This window comes from Zingiber officinale, chromosome 4A (genome assembly GCF_018446385.1).
Source record: "Zingiber officinale cultivar Zhangliang chromosome 4A, Zo_v1.1, whole genome shotgun sequence".
Classification (NCBI taxonomy): domain Eukaryota; kingdom Viridiplantae; phylum Streptophyta; class Magnoliopsida; order Zingiberales; family Zingiberaceae; genus Zingiber; species Zingiber officinale.
This window is the reverse complement of record NC_055992.1, coordinates 146,191,606-146,214,280: the sequence shown is the minus strand read 5'-3', so window position 1 is coordinate 146,214,280 and position 22,675 is coordinate 146,191,606. Positions and strand designations below refer to the sequence as shown.

Genomic DNA, 22,675 nt, shown 5'->3' with positions numbered 1-22,675 from the left:
TGCTTGTTTGAAACTAGTAGTTCAAGACATAAAGTAATAGCTTAGCAAATATTGTCTAGCCAAAAAATCAAAATAATACGTTTGCAAGTCAAATTAAATTCAGGATTAAAACCAAGTTAATTTAAATTGAAGTTTTAGTGAGTACTTTGTCAAAATTGAAAAAACATTTTGAAAAATACTAGGCTCAGATTTTTAATTCAGACTTCAAAATAATTTAATCAAACCTTAAGTCCAAGTAAAATAGTTTTTTAAGTTCAAGTCAAAAATTATTTTTAAATCCAAGTAAAACAATTTTTAAATCCAAGTAAAATGATTTTAAATTCAAGTAAAAATAATTTTCCAAGTCATAAAAGAATAAAAAATAATAATTTTCAAGTAAAAATAATTTTGTTTTAAAATCAAGTCAAAAAAAATAATTTTAAATTCAATTCAAAAATACTAAGTCAAAAATAATTTTAAATTCAAGTCAAAAAATAATTTTTTTTTTCACTCCCCCTTGAGTCCAGCCAGCCAAAAATAATTTAAATTCTCATAGTTCAAGCATGAGTAACCAAATTATTTACTAACAACTAACTGTCTGACCTTTAGTTACTTGCTATTTACCAAGAGGTACTAGTAGACCTGACCACGGTTCGGAACCGCCGGTTTGACGGTTCGGAACCGCCGGTTCGACGGTTCGGAACCGTCGGTTCGACGATTTGGAACCGCCGGTTCGACGGTTCCAGGCAGGTCGACCCTTAACCTTAACCGCCCAAGGCGGTTACGGTTCACGGTTCGTCACGGTTCGCCACGGTTCAAGATTAATATGTTAAAAAAATTAAAATTTAAAAATTAAACATTAAACATTAAAAATTAGGAATTAAAATTTATTGAAAAAAGGGCTTGCACTTATTTAAGTTTCCTACGTATCCCTTTAGGGGAATCAAAGCCCACGTAGTTCTTTTATATTTTTATCCTTTTACATTTTCATACACTTCCATTTCCTGTTCCTGTCATATTTGTTCCTTCAGTATTAAAATCTTCAGCTTCGTTATCTGAAAGTTGCATTCCTTGGATTCTTTTCTCCGCTCTGGTCCAATCGTCCAGTAATGCTTGGGCTTCCAATGAGTCGGGAGACAAAGTTGATCGTCGTTCATCTAATATGTTGCCGCCGACACTGAACGTCTGCTCCACAGCAACAGTTGACACTGGATAAGCTAAAATTTCTTTTGCGATCACGGAGAGAACGGGAAAGCTTTGAGCCTTCTTTGACCACCACTTTAAGATATCGAAGTTTTCGCTATCTGCTTCATTAAAATCAAAAGAAGTCGTAAAATAATTCTCAAGTTCCTGTGTGGAACTTGAGGATCCTCGTGGATGTTTTGTCCGTTCTTTTAATAAGAGTTGTGCTTTTGTAAGTTTTAAATTACTACTAGTAGTTTGTTGAATTTCAGAAATATTAATTTGTGTTCCATATTTTGCATAATATTGATTATAAATATCATATAAATAAATTCTAACATTATATATAATATTAACTGGATCAGGGGAAGAAGAATCTTTAATTGGAATTAAAGCGTCATAATATAAAGTTAACATTTCTTGTAAAACTTCTAATTTAAATCTAGGATCTAAAGCAAATGCACTTAAATAAATTTCAGGAATTAAATAAAAATATTTTTCCCATTTAGTTTTCATAGCTAAGATGCAAGGAGATAAAGATTCATTATTAATATGTTCATTTAAAACTAATACTATATTAGAAAAATTTTCTAAAACTAATTGAGCAGTGGGATAATAAACACCGAAAAGTTGTTCGGTTGCATCATTAAATACTTTTAAAATTTCACAAATACTACTACAAATATTCCATTGTTGTGAAAATAAATATATATTAGTATTAGTGTTTTGTGCAAAAAATGAACATAATAATTCTTTATATTGAAATGAATCTTGTAATAATTGGTATGTTGAATTCCAACGTGTTGGTACATCACGTGGAAATTTTTTAGGTCTCATTCCATTAATTTTACAAAACCTACCCCATTGTTTCATTATAGATGGATGAGAGCATAAATAAGAAATTGCAATTCTAATTGGTTTAATATAACTTTCTAAAATTTTTAAACCATCTTGAACACATAAATTTAAAACATGACATACACAACGAATATGAAAAAATAAACCTCCAATAATAGGTTGACAAACAAATTTTAGATCATCTATACAAGCGGTATTAGAACTAGCATTATCTAATGATATTGAAAATATTTTATGAGTTAAACCATATTCTTCTAAAATTAAACATAATAATTGTGCGATATTATGAGTATTATGCGATTCATCAAAAACTCTATAAGCTAATAATCTTTTTTGGAGGTTCCAAGAGTTATCGATCCAATGGCAAGTCACACACATATACGAATGTGTTTGCCAATGATCACTCCAAATATCAGAACATAAAGAAACTTTATTATCTAATTTACTAAATTCATCAATTAAATTCTTTTTTCCTTGTTTTATTAATTTTTTTATTGTACGAGTAAGTGTAGTCCTAGGAACACGTTTAGTGTCACGCCCCAGAGGAGCCCCTGTCCGAAGAAATTTCGGCAGCATCTCCCCTGTACGACGGACAATCTGAAATTTCTACATATCACATATACATCAGCCACAGGCGGCTGGAATAATAACAATAAGTAAAAGCAAACACCACGCAGTATTTATAATCTATTCAGCCTCTGGCTGTCACAACCACGCAGTTAAGATAATTAAACGGTATAATAATACTCTGACTCGAAATCCACCCTACTCCACTACACTCGTAAAGCTCAAATCCGACGAACTCACCTCTTCTACCGTCCAGGCAGGCATGTAGTAAAATAAAATCCAAATCCAAATCCATCACAATAATAAAATCCATACAATATCCATAAGCAGAATAATCCAAAACATATCATGTTTAAAACAGTCTAGAACAGAAAAGAAACCAAAGAAAACCAAACATATCCTCGAGGTCTGCAGGACCAGCACTACGTGCAGTGAGGACTAGCGACTGGAACTCCCTCCTGACAGCATCAACCTGAAAATAACAACAATGGAGGCGGGGTGAGTCCAACACTCAGCAAGTACAGTTGATATGCAAAGTAAAGAAATATCACCTAGCACTAATCATGCGTACAGTCTCCTGATAAGAAAGATAAAAATGCATCTGAAGTAAACAGGAGAATACTGTACTAACCAGGTCCTGAGTATAAAGTCAAACAGTCTGAGGGATAGGGAAATCCTGTATGCATGTCAAACATAGGTATCCAAACAATATGCAGCATATAAATGCAGCGAACACAAACACAAGCAATAAATGCATCATGCATATGATGCTAATGATGCGTCCTGGTCACCCCTGACGCCAGTCGATCATCTCACACAATAGTGAGGCCGAGTGGGTAGGGCTATGACAACCGTACACTCTGTCGTCACTACTCCTGGTGAGTGACCGAGTGGACGGGATGCTGTCGGAGTACACCTATCCTCCTACCCCAAATCATAAATGGGGGAGCGCAATGCTCTCATCTCCCGGTGCTCAAAGACGGGGAGGAATCCCTGCCGGATAACACGTTGTGTCACACTACCCATGAGCGGACCAACGGTGCCTAACAGAGTCCCTGCTGCAACACACTCAGCCTGAATCGACCACTAACCCATGAGTGGTGGTGTGTGCAGATCCATGTAACTGGCGATGTGCTCAACAATAATGGAGTGAACTATCGCACAGCATGCAATCATGCAAATGATGCATGACAATAACCATAAAAACATCCTGACCTAATCCATATATATAGAAAAGTGCACCCTAGGTCAACGAATCATATCGAATCAAAGGTACACAGAAGGTATAAAAACCTAGGTCCTGAACATGGTGAAGCATGATATATCACTACCCCCTATAAGCATGTATAAATAGTTAAAATATACATGAGATGCAAACAAATCAATCAATCAAGCATGAACCAAGATTTGGGTAGTGATTAACCGAAACAGATAAGAAAACACAATTAATGCAACATGTTATTTTCATTACTAAGCATATCAAAGACAAAAAGTCAAAAGTACCCGCCTCCAATAGGAAAAATCCAATCGTCCAAGTCCGACGTCAAGATACTCGTCTCGCGTCAAAGTCCTGTGTCACCAATACAATTATATTTTATTTAGCTAACTTCATATGAACAACTAAATAAAATCCCTAGGACCAATTTAGGGTAAAACCCTAGTCATAAACCCTCAACCTACCTTAATTAAACCCAACGGTTAATTAGGGTTAGTTATCTAATCCCTAATCAACCCATTAGATTAATAATTCAAACCTAAATCAATTATGAGCGCAACAAGGCATTTACCTCAATCCAAACTCACCCAAATTCGTATTCTTCGTCGTTAATTTGTCGATGGAACACCTGTTCTGGAACCGTGGTCGTAGCTAGAGTGAGCCACTGACCTACACATCAAACACCCAAAATTTGTAGTCAATACATCCACCTCTGTGAATTGAACCCTAACCTTACCTCCACAGTTCTAAACCAACAGCTTACCCTAAAGCCAAAGCTCGATAGAATCCAGGGCAGCAACTCACGCCAATGTGAGGCTCAGCTAGGGCAGAAGAAAGGGTCAGTTCGGCACTGGGGCAAAGTGTGTAGCGGCAGTGATAAGGAGTGGCGTCGGGCTTGCTAGGGCACAAGGGAAGATCGGCAGCACTTGGGCAGTGAGGCTGTCAACTTGATCGTCACAGCTCGGGGCTATGGCCGGCGGTAAGAGGAGAGGAGATGTGTCGGCGGCGGTGCTAGGGCACGGCGACGGCGGCACCTAGGGCTCGGGACGACGCTGCTTGGCGCGAGGAAGAAGTGTCGGCGCTACTCCTTGCGGCGGACTCCAGGGTTAGGGCAGAGCTCGGGAAGAAGAATGAAGAGAAGGAGAAGAAATTGCCGAGAGATTTAAAGCGTCGGCGAGGAAACCGCCGCCGGCGGTTAGGGCACCGAAGGAGAAGGCGCGCGGCGGCGTCGGGGAGAAGAAGGAAGGGGTGTGGGGACGGCTCGGGTTCGGCGACAAAAGCAAAGGAAAAGAAATAAAAAAAATAAAAAGGAAAAGGATATATAAATATAATCTTTTCCTCGCTTAAATCGGGTAGCCTAAACAGGCTTTTCCGGACCCCGTTCTTGTTCCCGTTAACTCGTCCATACGAGCTCCGAAAAATTCCCGAAAAATTTCCAAAAATTCCGGAAAAATTCCCTTATTCATATTCGCCTATTTCCGGTATTTTACATTTAGCACATGAATTAAGAGATTCTTTACAAAAATCTTCAAATGTACATTTAGATCCAAAACTAAAAGAAAGATGTTTTACGGAAACAAATTTAGCTAATGATTCTCTTAATTTATTTTCCGAATATAAAAATAAACCGGAATCGGAACTACCGCTAGTTGAATAAAATCTTGATAATTGTGTTTGAGAATGGTCGAGTCCATATTCCGTCGGGTGCTTCGTTTCTACATGTCGTTTCAATGACCCATAGCCGCCGCCGGCTTGGAATTTATAGGAAGTATTGCAGTGCTTACATTTTGCATGCATTTCTCCCGACGGAAGAGTGACATTCTCAAAATGTTTAGTAAAAATAGAAGACTTTAGAGGAGGAAGTTCCCGAACCTTAGAAGTAATTGCATCGGTACTTCCTTGTGTTTCGGGTGTCGGATTCGGAAGATGCTCGATCTCATCATCGGTGGATTGAATGTTGGGGTCCTCCTCCCGCGGATTCATTATTTGCTTTCCCTTTCGAGCTCGAGATGATGCACCTCCGCGACCTCCTTCCATTGTAATTGAAAATTGAAAACGAAAGCGTGTAGAAATTAGAGAATACGAAAATGAGATTAAGAGTAGAGAAGATGTGTGTGAAAAATGATGAAATGAGGTCTCTATTTATAGAGTTTTGATAGTAACGGACACTAAATCATAGTCATTGATCAAAAAACGGTCAAATGATCCTAACCGTTGAAAAAAAATACCCAAAAAACCCTCCCAACGGCTACGAACAGCCGGTTCCAACGGCTATGAACCGCCGGTTAACCGTCGGTTCAAACCGTATAATTTTTTTTTTTTTGCGGATGAACCGCCGGTTAACTGGCGGTTCGCTGGTTTTACAATCAATGAACCAGAACCGGCCCGGCAACTTGCCGGGCCGGTTCCGGTTCGACCCGGCGAACCGGGTCAACGGGCAACCGACCCGTTGACCCGGTTACGGGCCCGGGCCGGGTTCGGGCCAGACCCGGCCCGGGGTCAGGTCTAGGTACTAGCTTTCACTTAGTTAGTCAAGTTAAGTAAATGTTCCAGTTAGTTTTGACTAAGTATGGATCACTTAACTTGATTAATATGATTTTGGTATTTATTGCCTAGACTTATGTCGATGCACAGACATAAGCATTCTTAAGCCTAGGTAGTACCCTATGCATCTCACACCATTCTAAGTTTTTCATACACAAGCAAGGTAATCTTGGTGTGCTTGTGAGATGCTCTGACTGAAACTAGGGGTATATATTTTCTAGGGGGTAAATTCCTAGGCTAAATCCAAAATTTTGAAAAACTAATAAAATTTGGATTTTGAAAAATATTTTGCCTAGGATTTGAAAATTAAGTAACAAGCTAAAATAGAAGTAAAACAACTCCAAATCTATAAAGGATGTTTATCAAATAAACTAGAACAAACTGTCTATAGATAGAATGTTAAACACAGTATAGAGAAATACAAGAACTGATCATGTCGAAGCATCGTCAGTAGGTGGCGGTAATGCATGGTCGCTCGGGGGCCCGGAGAGTCTGAAGAATCTGATCAAGTCTTGAGGTCACGTCATCCCGGAGAGTAGTCATCTCTCCCCGGAGTGTGCTGAAGCCGTCCGAGACTGACTCCTATAAATGCGCGGAGGACTCCTCGAGATGAGCAAGGCAATCCTCGACGGAAAGTGAAGTCGAGGGTCAGATCGAAGTCGAGGGTCGGGTCGAAGTCGATGGTCGAGTTGAAGTCGAGGGTTGTGCTAGAGGAGGATTCTCAAAGAGATCTGCCTCGGCGAGTCCCTCTGAAGTGTGTTATTCTGCACTAGATCGACTACGCTACATCACGAGAAGAAAGCGAAGAGAAGGCTTCGACGTTATCGCTCTTTGTTGCGAGGTGGATTTCTATCGCTGCGTCACAACAGTGAGATTTCTATCTAGAATAATAATGAAGTTAAAAAAGGAGATATTGTGCTAAATGGTATTGAATTTAGATAATTTATCAAAATGATATGTTTTAGCCATTTCTCCCCACATGATACAAGATTTAAAAACATATTCGGCATAAAATAATATTTCCTTCTTATGTTTCATCTTCTTTTTTCTTCAATTCAAATTTATTACTTGCACTATCTATTGAAACATTAATACGATACGGAAACAATATCCTTATGATCAAAGATTGAAACTTCAACACTATTCGAGATTATGAGGGCACCAAAATTAATATCAGACAAGACCCCTCCAATGTTTAAGATGCCAAGTGAGACAATGCAATATTCAAACAGTTGTAATAAACATGTTGTTGATAGCTTCCATTGCAATTATAGAGACCTAACCCTTCTACTAGCCCTGATATGGCATTATTTATGTAGCCTTGAAAAAGAAAGAAGTCCTCAATTAGATAAGCTGTCACCATTGCCCCTGTTCAAGAACATGATTGTCATTGTATCCCATGCATCCACATAATTTATGTGATTTTGTTATTTGTTTGTTTGTTCAATGATATGTAGGATTTCAGAACCGTGTGCATTTAAGAGGCCGTAAATCAATCAAATGTTCATGAATAAATTTGATGTACAACTTAACAGGAATTTATTTATGTTCATTTAATATATATAAAGTCAATTAAGCTAGTTAATATTCATGAACAAGGATTCTAAATTGATCATGAATAATATTCACGAACAAAACTTATGAATCATATTTATCAACAACACTCTCATAAACATGACAAATAACTAAAAAAAATTCAAAATAAACAAACAAGGTTGTATAACTAATTAAGCATGTTTAAAACTATAAAATTTTCTAACAATCGAATAAGTTTGAACTAAGAGTTTAATAATATTTAGACAAACCAAGTTCGAGATCATAAAATAAATAAAAAAAATCAAGCCAAACTTGAATAATTATTTCCACAACTTAATTTATTTTAGATTCAATTTGACTTAATTTAATTACCTTATCAAATAAATTTGAGCACAACTTAATTATTTTTTTTGCCATTGGAATCAATATTAGTTGAGCAATTCCTTTCTAAACCTTCACTATCCCTTTATAATTGTCCTTTATTTTGGAGTTCTTAAGTTTGGACTTCCGAAAAGGAAGGTGCACCTTGATGATATGGATAGTACCATCTAATCTTTTAAGTCATACTTAATCAAAATCTCAGAACTGAGGTATTACAGTATTTTCTTATTGCATGAAATTCATCCCTCCCTCGCACTACAAGAAAAATAGTCTATTAGGACATTTTCTTTATGACACTTATTATAAAATGTCATTATAAACTCTTTATAGCGACATTTATTAAAATTAATTAATTTTAAAAATATACTATTTGATTAGATCCTTTATCATGGCACATTTTATAAATGTCGCCATAAATAGTAAATAAATTAATTAAAAGATTAGAAATTAAATAACACTATATCAAGAACTCCCTCGTGTACGTGTTTAACCTAGAGTCTTTTCCCAAAGAGAGGTGTCCCTTCTCCGTCTCCGCCGCCCTGCGCGTCTCCGCCGCTCCACCCTACGCGTCTCCGCCGCTCCGCCCTAATCGTCTCCGCCGCTCCGCCCTCCCCGTCTCCACCGCTCCGCCCTACGTGTCTCCGCCGCTGCGCCTTGCGCGTCTTCGCGGCTGCGTCCTGCGCGTCTCCGCTACTGCGCCGCTGCGCGTCTCCGCCGCTGCGCGTCTCCGCCGCTGCGCCCTGCGCGCCTTCGCTGCTGCGTCCTGCGCGTCTCCGTCATTGCGCCCTGCGGTCTCCGCCGCTGTGCCCCTCGTGTCTCCTTCGCTGTCGCACCCAGTCTACGCCACTGCGCCCCGTCTCTACTGCCGCAGCCCGTCTCTACAACCGCTTCACCCCGTATCATCTGCCGCTTCCCTCTCCGCTGCGAAATCGGAGGCAGTGATCGTCGGCTGCAGTTCTTTCTTCTTTTCCTACAAGAATAGAGGAGATAAAGAAGGGTGACTACTGTGTATACAAAGATAAGTTTTTTTGCACGCCGCAGTTCTCCCATTTTTCACAAGCCACAGTTCTCCTCTTTTCAGTACTACGTCGAAGTCACCATTCATCTTCATTTAGATTTCTCCCTCTTTTCTAACAATTAGAATACTTGTTGCTTCATGAATCCTTGCATCAGTTAATGCCTTAGTCTAACTAATCCCTATGTAGCTTGAAGACCTAATAATAGAATATGATTCTATTATTATGCATGTTATTAAAACCTTTTTACATTATCTATTATTTAGAATTCTTGCTTCATGAATCCTTGCTTCACTAAATGAATCCTTGATTCATGAATCATTGCTTCAGTAAATGAATCTTGCCTGTTAGGAAATGTAATATATTTTCTAAAATTTATAGTTCTAAATGCAATTTTTGGTTAAAGTTTTGAACTTTAGATGTCTCCATAATAAGGAGTAGATCTTCCTTCATGGCGATTGATATCTGTGTTAAGTTAGAAAGGTGTTTTTTCCTTCTTGTATCCAATTTTGCAAAATTTATAGTCTCGATTCTTAATTTAGTGGTAATTTGTATTCATTAATCTAACACCTTTGTGAAATAATCCTGCGTTTCTTTTCTTAACTTAATTGTTTTACTTTGTCTATGTTGACCTTGTTAATCTTGTTTCAAATAGATTAAGGTTGTAATTTCATTGACATTATTTCTCTTGGTTCTCATATGAATGATTTCTTCTATACATGGTCATCCTATTTACAAATAATTACAATAGAAACAAATATCTTGACTCATATAGTGGAGATCTTTTTTGTAGATCCTTTCACCAGTGATGACATCTTCGTTAGAACAATGAATGAAAGAGTTCAATGAAGCATGAATGCTTTCTAAGGAAATCGGTGTTATGCTTTCTGAAAGGGCTCTTTGCCTTCATCTGGGCTTGAGACCCAATGCCAATTGACTGCAATGAGGAGGAAGATAACAATTCTCCATACTAGACTAGAGAACTTGGAGTTGCTTCTTTCAAAGCTTCCTAGCTTATAGCCAATGTAAGTGTTTGCTGCTCCTTTCAATGTTATATTATTCTAAAATGATACTATATTTTTTTTTCTTTATTCAAAACTTTGGGTCTCTTCCTCTCCTTCATTTAGTGTAGGTAATTTAGGAACTATGAAAACTCTTTCAAGAGATAACTTCAACCTAGTATGCAATTCTTTGGAAGGGGCAAAGAGATAGTTTCTATGTAATGATCCATTGTATCTAGTCAGTTACAAGTTTCTTCTCTGTATGCTGCTACATTACTTACAATCATTGTTTTGTTTAATTCCAATATAATTTGCTCGATAATATCTATCTTGTGCAGGTCAAAGGTTACATTTTTTTTCCCTCACAAGGCATTGTTAAAGGATCTTGGAAACTAGATTGCTTTACTTTATTCATTATGAACTCAGTTTTATCCATTAATTGCTTTTAGGTATATTACCTATTTTTTGTGCATCCTAATTGCCTTCTTAATCCAGAAAGGATAAGGAGCAAGGAAAAATCAAAGGTGGTAATATTTTTTTATTTAGAATATATTTTGATTCAAATCATATATAGATTTTTATTTTGTGCATCATGTGTATATCAATATATTAGGAAGGGAGCAAAAAAAAAAAAAAATAAAGTTGCTAGAAAACACAAGATAATGCATCAGATCACTGAAAGGACATCTTTTGCACAAGTGCAACACAAATTAGTAATTCTTTTTATTCATCTTATAATTCTATACAAGGTTTAGTATCCCCAAACTTTGTAAATGGTAGAGTATGCCTTTTGCACATTAACCACAAGAAAATTTCTAGTTTTCTTTCTAAATGTCTATTGCATGGTAGAGTAATATGTTTGCACATGTTTTGGTAGAGTTGCACAAGTTTTAGTATCACCAAGTACATGTTTATCACCTTTTGCTTATTAGTTTTATTGTAGTCATTGAAGGTGAAAAGCATCCTCATTAGATTGGCATGAACTTGAATATTTGCAGAAAGAAAAGGGTCATCCATCATTTGATTTATAGGGAGAAGTTCCTAGTTATGCCATATGCGATCATGTGCCAAATATGTAAGTTTACATCCCTTTAAGCTATTAAAATTTATAGTTATGGTTCATAGATATAGTCTGCACTTGATTAGAGTAGCTCAAATTTAGGGTTAGAGTTGTTCTCTTTCAAGTTCTCTAGAGGCTGCATGTTTGATGTGCTGGAGTAGCCTCTCCTCCCCTTTTCTATAGCTTCACCTCCTTCCTTTAATCATGTTCTCTATTCTTCTAGTCATTGACGTCCAATATATCAGCTGCTTCATAAACTAATTGTAGTAGATTTCCATTTTTATGTGAAGAAACACCTCTTCAGTCATCTCTTATTCTTAAGGAGCTATGAACATTGGTTCGAACCTGGAAACCATAATGTTCCCTGAACCAGCGGCTACTGCTTGTTCTTCAAGCTTCAGAAAACATGCTTCTGTTGATTAGCTTTTTGTCTTCATTATTTTATTTTACTAGAGGAATTTTTTTATAGCCGATCGGCAAATTGCTAGAAAACATGCTTATGATATTTAATCTTTATCATTATTTCTATTAACTTTTTATCTTCATTGTTTTATTTCACTAATACAAATTTATTCATTGTATTTGTTGGTGATAGGTACTTGGATTTTTGTGAAACAATACGACAGTTGAAGATGGTCTGCCTAGTTAGTTTTCATTTTATAAGACTGTTCTAAAACTTAATATTTTGAGTGTAGTGTGTTCTTAGTTTTGGATGTAAAGAACTTGTCGTTAGTTTGCATTTGTAACTTTGACTCAAATATTTGTTAATGAATTTAGATTATCTATTTACACTTTAAATTATATTTTATAATTTTTTCTAATCTAAATGGTGGATGGATTGTGATGATGTGCAAATATTGAATTCATGTTATATATTCTATATAAATATTAATAATCATTTTAAATATATTTATAAATTATTATAATGATAGTTGTTAATGTCATAATAGATTAGTTAATGTGACATTTAAAATGATTTTATAAATTATCTTTACTGACATTTTTTATTGTCCTTATAAAAAATATAGATATCATAATAAATGAGTTTTGGTGACATTTAGTTTTATCATTATTATGATGATAACACGACACATATAAATGTCCTTAAAAAAGATTTTTCTTGACATTTTAGAGTGTCGCTATATCTTTAAATTAGGACACTTTTGATGTTAGCATTGATATTGTATAACGACGTTATAAAATGTCAGGAAATGGAGGAGGGTCTAAGACGACATCACTTTATAGGACGTTTTTGGTAGATGTCACCAAAACGTTAATGTCACCATAAATATGCTATAAGGACATTTATGTGTGTCATGATAGATTAATTTTCTTGCCGGCCCCGCTGCACCAACAAGTTATTCACCCCTCTACCTTTAGCATCCTTTCCAAGGGTTATCAACACCCTAACACAACGACCTTAAGTGATTGAATCACATAAACTTGGACATGCTATATCAAACTCCTTTGTATGTGTCGGTTCTACCAGATCCCTCTGCAACAACACACATTAAAAAATACATACAAACCAAATTTAAATCCTTTGTCAAACACATCAAATAATACGATTGAACACAACCATTTAAGGCATATATACACTAACATTAATGTTCCATTTTAGAACATCATCGAGTCAATATTAGAAGCAAGTGTTACTCATAATTAAATGTACCATGTAACAATGTCTAAAATAGCCATCACATTTTGCATTGCTAAACAAGATTATTTTGACAATATTCTCAATGTAACTTCATAGATTGCAAATATGTATACATGATACTTTATTACAGATTGAAAGTAAAACTAGTTGCAACAATATTTGGTAGGATGATCCACTACTCGAGTGGAAAATCAATTTGTCCATTATGAGATAAATTCCAATATTGCATTACCTACTCATTTATACATTTGTTGATTTCATCAATAAACGTTTGCTCATGCTCCTTCATGACTACTTGTCCTTCCAAACGCACACCGTCCTTAGGCAAAGGCTGCTTTAGAATCATGCCACATGTGAAGGAAAAGTCATGTGTTTTAAGGGAAATAGAGTTGGGCATTCCCCATCCATAGTCTGTTTCATAAAACTCTATCCATCTCCAATCTGACAAAGCCAAATTATTGTAGCTAATTGAAATCTTATATGGATCTTCCTTGAAGTTGCCTGAAGCCCATTCCTTAAACTTTGTTGGTAAACTTTCTTTAGCATCTTTAATGAGCCCAACTAATTCTGCAAGTGATGCCTTCATGATTTGCTCACCGGTTGCTGTGATAGTTAAGGGATAGAAACAATTTCCATAATAGCCGGCCTTTGGCAGTTGGAACAATAAACGACGAATATTAGCAGGAACGATGAGGCACACATCTCCAATGGCACTGATTGCCCGCGTTCGACATTTCCATATAATTGCAGCGACGACCTCAAAGGTGGTGAATTGATTGGATGTCTCTTTTGAGATTTTTTCCTTCAATCTTTCGATGGTTTGAATCGAGAAATCATACATGGAATTCACAATGTCAAACTTGGCTGGGAGAAGTGAAAGTGATGACTTTGAGAGCATTGGAGAGGCGGGAATCGTGTCTCTATACCAGATTGGATCGATAGAGGGATGAGTTTGACCGCAAGCAATCTCGCCTATGGCTTTTAAGAACTGTCCAACGCCGATGCCATCAAACACTAAGTGATTGAATTTGAGTCCAACAACAAATCCACCACATTGAAAATGGGTCACCTATGCTTGCACAATTTAATTAATTTACATTATTATTTGAATAATAATTTATGATTATAAAATGCAGGAATTTTGCAATTGCAGGAAAGTATTATTCAAAAACTATTTTTATTTTTTTGCAATTGTTTTACTTTACAACCAACGGACTGATTGATTTGGTATCTTATTTATTTTTAAAATATCTTTAATTAAATTTAGTACATTATTTATTCTTTAAATCTATCATAATGTTCATATTCACTATTAAAACACGTACTGAAACCCTAGATCTATCAATATAAAACACTGGCCCCTCTTTGATGCATGTATTATATGTTTGACTGGTAAAAGACCATCAAGATGATCATTAAAGTGTGTTTTAGCCAACACAAATGATGTTTTTGTGGTTAAAATAAAAAGTAAGAGCATCAATGGTCTTCTACGTGCATCATGAAAATAATGGTGGTTTGATAATGATATTTTAACCAACAGAAGATGATCAAAGTGTTTTAGCTAAAATATCTTAATGACTTCTTTGATGTTTGTTTAGTGATTAAAATGATAATATAAGACTGTCTATTAATTAATGTCCTTTTGTTTGACAATTAAAATATCGATCATAGATAGCTAGCTAAGTGTTTTGATCATGATCTCAACTAAAATGCCTTTAATTTATTCTCTTCCTTTAATTTTTTATTTCCACAAATTTATTTTACATGGAAAGTCTATTAGTTATAATCGTATATAATCCAATTTTCTAATTAATTAATTATAGAAGTTGGTTAAGGATATAATTAAATTGGAAATGATAGAACATATATTTACAAACCTGCATCATCAGTATCATTTCTTGTTGGTTCAGATGAGGGGGACAACTCGGAAGCAGCTCCTCTTTCACCACGCTACGGGGGATCGCCTCCCAGTCATTCAGGCTGCGACCTGTCACCGCCGCCTCCACAAACCATACGCCCTCGCCATTGCAGGCCACCTCCATGCGGTCGCCATAGAAGACAAGGCGGCCTGCTACGGGGTAGTACGGGACAAGAGCCTTGGCCAAGGCTTCCCGGATGACCTTCGCCGCCGGTAATATCACGCCACGACGACGGGGCTCACGGTTATTGTTTGGATACACGGAGATCATCTCCTGCATGTAGGCCAACCCCAGGGCGTGGTCGATGGAAGACAGAGGGAGCGTGGCGCACGGCGTGGGCTCGAATGGTACTAGGAGCTCCTCCCGCACCTTCGTCACCCTACAAGACGCCATGCTCATATCCTACCTACCCCTTCACTCTATATATAATTCTTTTTCTTAGAATCGCTATATATAACAAAAAATAAGAATCTACATATATGATATATTTAATATTTTGAGAAGCATGTGATTAAAAAAAACCAAGAAGTATTTTAAAACCACAAGTTAATATGAGATTTTAAACCACACATGCACTTGCTTCTAGATAACATATATTATTATAATACTAAAATTTTGGTGAAGCAAATTGAAGTGTAATAATAGTTCATTTCTAATGCTCATGTATTCAATTTATTTTACGAAATTGAAGTGTAATAATTTATTTCTAAAGCTCATGTATTCATTTAAAAATGAAACCCTATTTTCTTGTAGTGTTAGAGGTTAATAATGAGTCCGTGCTCCACGTAAAATTGTCGTGGTGGTAATTCCACGGGACACCATGAAGAACTTCATCGAAGTTCAATGGTGAATTTTGTCGTATTACAAGAACCTCAAGTATCGGATCGGGGCATTGGAGGTGAAGGTTTTGATCCTTGTTTTCCCAACCTCGAATAGCGCTAGAAGCTTTGGGACCGTGTTGGCGACATTGCCACTAGATGATTTTAGTAATATTAGAAATGCTATGGAAAATTCGATCATCGATGATATACTTAATTAGCTAGCCTTCGACAAGCTTTTTGAAGAAAATGGCTACACAAGTTGGAGAGCATATATAGACTTAATCAGGATTTGCCCTAGCTCATTCCTGAGGTGCCAAATCTTGAAACCCCGCATTATTATCGCTAAAGTATTAACCAAGTTTTTGCGTTAGTTTAATTTCCTATTCCAAGCAAGCTTCGTGCATGGTCAGAGAATTTATGATAATACAATAAATTCTCATGAATGATCTTATATATTCCTTGAAGAAATAAGAAAGCTAATAAAGATTTAAGACTTTGCAGGTGGATGTATTGAAGCAAAAGATGGATCGTAATTACCTTAGCATTTTTTTGAGAGCGGTCCCAGTAGAAAAGGTGTATGGTAGACTTAATTGCCATTAATTTACTTTGGAAACACTTCCAAATGGTACGTTTCCATCAACATCCATGAGGATAGTTTGGAACGTAGCGTTGTAAACTAATAAGTTGAGCCAAGTTTAATTTTATGTTATTCAATTAGTTTTAATAACGTAAGCTAAATTGACTTTAAAATAAATCAAGTCTTTGAAATGGTTATTTAATTTTAACTTACTTTATTTTTTATAAGCCATGAGCTTTGTTAAGTTTGGTTTGAACTCGGCTAGTTTAGATATTATTGAAGTCTCAATTTAAATTTTTTAATGATTTTGAAACTTTTATATTTTCAAATTGAAATTTAAAGTATTATGATACATCAAAATCAGACTAAAGGATTCATCGATCAGATCTAGTTATCATCAATCGTAAGGCTATATTGCATATCAAAACAATGACATATAAAGGGTTGTCCTGAATCCAACACTAGAACCATTGTTCCTTGTCACCATATGAATTCCTGCAAGCATAGCATGTAAAATATCGAAAAAGGGTGAATAATCATAAGGGAATTTTTCGAAATTTTTAGAAATTTTTCGGGAATTTTTCGGAGCTCGTATGATGAATTTATAGGGATAAATATTCGACTCCGGGAAATTCTGTTTAGGCTACCCTATTTAAGCGAGGAAAAGTTGATTTTCCTTTTTCTTGTTATTTTCTTTTTTTTTTCTTTCTCCCCCGCCGTGACGCCATGCCCTAACCTCCTCGCGCCGAGCAGTTTCCCTTTCTCCCTCGCGATTTAAGCCGTGGCCGAGGGATTTTTTGCATCTCCTTCTTCCTCCTTCTCCCGACGTCGGCCAAGCTTCTGCGCCCCCATCTCTTCCTCTCTTCTGGTCGAGCAGTGTCGACTTTCCCTTCTCCTATTGTAGCGTCGCCCTCGGGTCGCCACAGCCGACAGCGGCGTCGCCAGCCGAGCCTTAGATAGGGGGAGATCAGGAACACCGATTGCCTCTTGCATCGTCGATCACCCTCTCGCGTCGCCCGATCGCCACCATTGTCGCTCAAGCCTCGCCAACCTCCGCTTCTCTTTCTCTTTGCCCTAGAGCAGCGGCCACCCTCCCTTTGCCTGGATCGTCACCAGCATCTAAGGTATAGCCGTGCCCTAGATTTCCACCGTCGGGTCATCTTTTTCCACAGTACCACCGATCGAGCCAGCACCGGTTGCTGATCACCAGGTACTTGCCTTCAACCGGCCATCGTCGGAGGTGATCTTCTTGGGTCTATGATCCCTATGGATGGAGGAATCTATTGAGCTAGTTGATTCGCAGGTTCTGCCGGGTCATCTATTCACTTTTCTAGTGGATCTAATCGCATTGCAAGTTGTGGCTTTCCTCAGTTCCGACCATTTTGTGGTTGATTAGGTCTGTTGTCATCACATATGGCTGAAGGAGAAGAAGAGGTAAGGGAATTAGTGGGATACAAGTTTTTGGGAATTTTGCTAAGATAATTGAATAGTGAATGGTTAGGGTTTAAAGATCTAACCCTAGATGACCTATGGATTTTTATTTGTGGGTTAATTAATAGTTTGGGTTAGTAATTATATTGATTAGGGTTTTCCTTAATCCGGTTAGGGAAGTTTATTTAGCTATTTATCTCATATGATTGTAGCTAAATAAAAATGTATATATATTGGTGACACAGGACTTTGACGCGAGACGAGCATCTCGACGTCGGATTTGGATTGGATTGAACCTTTCTATTGGAGATGGGTACCTAGACTTATCTATTTTTAGATATGTCATTTGATATGCATAGTAGTTTTAACAAGTAGTAATAATTATGTTTCTTATCTGCATCGGTTTGTCACTACCGGATACATGTTACATGCTTGTTTTTGCTTATTATGCATTCCATGTTAGTACCCACCTGATTTTATATGCTTATAGAGGTAGTGACATAACCATGTCTTATTATGTTCAGGACCTAGGTTTTTATACCATATCTGATCATTGATTTGATCCATATATATATCTTGGTACACATTATGTAGAGATGGAAGGATCAAGATATTTCCAGGCTTAGTGTCATTCATCATCTCGCATGATTGCATGTTGTGCGATTGTTGGCTCCATTATTGTTAAATACATCACTATTACATGGATCTACACACACAACCACTCATGGGTTAGTGGATTTTATTCAGGCAGGGTGTGTTGCAGTAGGTGCTTTGTCAGTGCTCTGTTGGTCCACTCATGGGTAGCATGACGCAGCGTGGTAGCATGTCAGGGATCCCTCCTCTGGACTGGCTCAGGGAGATGAGAGTATTGAGCTCCCCCACTTATGATTTGGGGTAGGAGGATAGGTGTACTGCGATAGCATCCTATCCACTCGGTCACTCATCAGGAGCAGTGTGTTGGGTCGAGAAGCGCTAGAGGGGGGGGGGGGGGGGGAATAGCGCTCGTGGCTATTTCGTTTGTTTCATAAAATTCGAGTTTAAAGCAGCGAAAAATAACAACACACAAAGACCCAAGTAGTTTTACTTGGTTCGGAGCCTTGGGCGACTCCTACTCCAAGGCCCTCGCTCGTTGAGCGATTACTGTCGGCAATTCACTATTTCGCGCAAAGAGATTACAAGTATATGTTACAATAAGTGCAATAACAATAAAAATATACCGACGACAATAATGGGAATCTCGGAGCTTCAGGTCGTTGGTGACTTGCAACAACACTTCAGGGCATCTATTGAGCAGTACGTTGATGAAAGATTGCGTCAGAACTGATATTTCAAGCTGCTGCTCGAAGACCCCTTTTATACAGTGCTGGAGGCGCCTCCAAGCCTGTCTCAGGCGCCTCCAGGCCGCCGAGTCGCATGCGTGGATCAGCTCTGATTTGGTCGCACTTTATCCCATTGAAGGCGCCTCCAAGCTGCTCCAAGGTGCCTCCAACGCCTGGTCCAAGGTGCCTCCAGTGACGTTCGAGGCGCCTCCAGCTCCTCTGGACAACTGGCTTCGGCTTGCACCTGAGGCGCCTCCAAGCCCCATGGAGGCACCTCGGACACTGTTCATCCGAGGTCAAGATGTGTTTCTTTGTTCCTGCAAAATGTGTTAGTCCCAAACCCAAACCCTGCAAAACAAAGTTAGCACAGAATAGGTATACTGAATGAAATATCGATAGTCAACGGACTGTCCGGGTCTGACTTCAGATTCCCAACCGAAAACCCTAGGTCGACCTGACGCCTACTATTCCCTCTACGGGGAACGCGCCCTCACCTACTCCACTCAGGAGATTTGCATGTTGCCAGTGTGATCCTCCAGATCGACTGGACTTTTGCTCAGCTTTCGAAGCTTCCGGACTTTCTGCTGGACTCCCGCTTCCCGGGCAGTCCAGTCTTTCACCTGGTTCGCGACACCAGGACTTTTCACCTAGGGTTACCTCCCCTAGGACTTTTGCCTGAAGCCCTCGACCCGTCAAGACTTTCCGCATAGGGTTACCACCCTCTATGACCTAGGGTTACCACCCCCTAGGGTTTTTCACTTGCCTAACCGTAGCTAGGACTTTTGCCTAAGAAACCTTAGGACTTTCCTGCAAACTTGTTCAACATATTAGAAACCAAAACACCTTAACTTTGAACCCTTTGACATAATCAAAACATAGGTTCGATCGTCGGATGCTTCCCGCACCAATAATCTCCCCCTTTTTTATTATGGCAATACGGTTCAAAGTTAAGTAAAAAAAATATGACAATAAGTACAAAAACTTAAACATGAGCATAAATAACAAAAAACTTTATGCTTCCCCTTTGATTATGTTTAAGTTTACTCTTTACTTAACTTTTCTCTCTCCCCCTTTGACATAAATCAAAAAGAATACTAGGAAAAGAGAAAAACAAATATTCGATTTTAAACTCCCCCTGAAGGGTAGCACATATTTTTCGAAAAGAAATCAACTTAGCTATATTTTTAGCTTTTAAAATGATTGCGTTGAAAAAGCACTTTGCCAGATAGCTAAGTTTAGAACATAATTTTATTTTAAAGAAAACTTGACTAAGCTTGAGAAATACTTCAGTTAAGGATAGATAACATAGTCAAAATATTTTCAAAAGTATTTTAACTCGATTTTTCAAAGAAAACTTACTCAAATTTGAAGTAGTTTTGAAAGACCATTTAATACTAAGTTAAATTTGAAAAGTTTTTCGAAAGATATTTAATTAAATTTGAAAAGCTAAGTAAAAATACTTATCTAAATTTGAAAAGCTTTTCAAACGTTACTTGATAATTAGTTTGACTCCGCTCACTCCCCCTTAATTAAAGCAAACATGACTCCCTAGGGTCCTAGAGTCCAAGCATGTATAGAATATAATAGGTCTTTTATATTTTTCCTAATTTTTCATATCACCTATTCTAGGTTTTCATGCATGTTTAGCTTATAAGTGAGATAACGTTAACTTTGTCAAAAAAAATATTGAGAATATAAGTTTGAATTTCAAATGAGTAAATATTAAACTTTTGAGAATATATTAAAAATTAATTGGAGCAATCATAATTTGATAATATGACTTGAGAATTAAAGATATTTTAAATCCCTTTAAACTGATTAAGATTTTGAGATTAATTGAATAATATTTTGAAATTAATTAACAATTTTAAGTAATTTTGAAATTAATTTTTCAAAGGTTTTGAAATTAATTTGAAATGATTTTTAAATGATTTTCAAATAAATTTTTCAACGAATTTTGAATTTTTAAAGGATTTTTGAAATGATTTTTCAAAATGATTTTTAAAATTTTTTTTAAAGAAAGTTTAAAGAATTTCTAAAAATATTTTTCAAATGAATTTTAGAAAGATTTTTTTAAAATAATTTTGAAATTAATTTATAAAAGATTTTTAAATGATTTTATTAAAAAACTTTTCAAATAATTTTGAAATTGTTTTTTAAAATATTTTTAAATAATTTTGAAAATAAGTTATAAAAGATTTTTAAAAGATTTTTCAAATCATTTTGAAATTGATTTTAAATATTTTTAAAAGATTTTTCAAATAATTTTGAAATTGATTTTAAAAAATTTTTAAATAATTTTGAAATTGATTTTAAAAATATTTTTAAATAATTTTGAAATTGATTTTTTAAAATATTTTTAAATAATTTTGAAAATAAGTTTTAAAAGATTTTTAAAAGATTTTTTAAAATGATTTAATTTAATTTTTAATTAATTTAATTTGATTTTAATTATTAATTATTAATTTGTTTTGAATTATTATTTAGATTTGAATAATTAATTAGATTTGAGTTATTAATTTGATTTGAATTATTAATTAGTAATTTGATTTGATTAATTTGATTTGAATTATTAATTAGTAATTTGGTTTGATTAATTTAATTTAATCCGTAGTCATCTCACCCGATCTAAATTTCAAATCAGGGAATCCTATAATTTTGTGAGATGAATTAGGTTCAATTATAGGGTTTGGTTTAACTTTGTGTTAGATTCAGGTTTAGTTTTGGGCTCAACAAATAGACATTCTTTGGATAAACTTCTTGGATATGGTGAGTCACTTGGACATCATTAGAGTAACCTGTTGGTGCGGGAAGCATCCGACGATGGAACCTGAGTTTTAATAATGGCAAAGGATTCAAAGTTAAGGGTTGTTGTTTTCTAATATGTTGAACAAGTTTGCAGGAAAGTCCTAAGTGGTACTTAGCCATAAGTCCTAGCTGCGGTTAGGCAAATGGAAAATCCTAGAGGGTGGTAACCCTAGGTAGAGGAAAACCCTAGGGGGTGGTAACCCTAGGTCATAGGGGGTAGTAACCCTATGCGGAAAGTCTTGGCAGGTCGATGGCTTCAGGCAAAAGTCCTAGGGGGTGGTAACCCTAGGTGAAAAGTCCTGGTGTCGTGAACCAGGTGAAAGACTGAACTAGCCGGGGAAGCGAATGTCCAGCAGAAAGTCCGGAAGCATCGAGTGCTGAGCAAAAGCCCAGTCGATCTGGAGGATCGACTGGCAACAGGTAAATCTCCTGAGTGGAGTAGGTGAGGACGCGTTCCCCAAAGAGGGAACAGTAGGCGTCGGGTCGACCTAGGGCTTCCGGCTGGAAATCCAAAGTCAGACTCGGACAGTCCAAAGACTGTCAATTATTACTTACTTTGTTTTATCAGATTCTAACATTGTCTTGCAGGGTATTTTGCTCGGACTAACCTTTGTTTGCAGGTGAGGAACCTGCTGGAAAAAGGCTGTCTGGGCGCCCGGGACCAAATTCTATCCCCTGCGCGACTTCGCCACGTGGAGCATCCTGGTTGGTTGGCCACGTCACACTCCAGGCGCCCGGAAGGGATCCAGGCGCCCGGAACCGCATATAAAAGGAGGGTTGAGGTGCAGCTTCAAAGACAA

The 22,675-nt window shown here is 36.9% G+C and overlaps 1 protein-coding gene across 1 annotated transcript; it reads right to left on the bottom strand.

The window, feature by feature from the left end:
* Nucleotides 1-13,065: 13,065 nt before the first annotated feature.
* Nucleotides 13,066-15,360, bottom strand: LOC121971584 (acyl transferase 4-like). The gene is made up of 2 exons (XM_042522908.1): nt 14,878-15,360; nt 13,066-14,069 (listed from the first exon to the last, which is right to left on the bottom strand). Exons 1-2 carry the CDS (start codon nt 15,316-15,318, stop codon nt 13,233-13,235), a joined length of 1,278 nt encoding a protein of 425 aa, XP_042378842.1. The 5' UTR covers nt 15,319-15,360; the 3' UTR covers nt 13,066-13,232.
* Between the last annotated feature and the right edge of the window lie 7,315 nt (nt 15,361-22,675).

What these genes read in the sequence shown, in the direction of transcription:
- LOC121971584 (XM_042522908.1), bottom strand. Translation starts at nt 15,318, where the DNA reads ATGAGCATGGCGTCTTGTAGGGTGACGAAGGTGCGGGAGGAGCTCCTA. An exon ending in AAATGATACTGATGATGCAG is followed by an intron (nt 14,070 to 14,877) that starts GTTTGTAAATAT and finishes GTGCAAGCATAG; the next exon opens with GTGACCCATTTTCAATGTGG.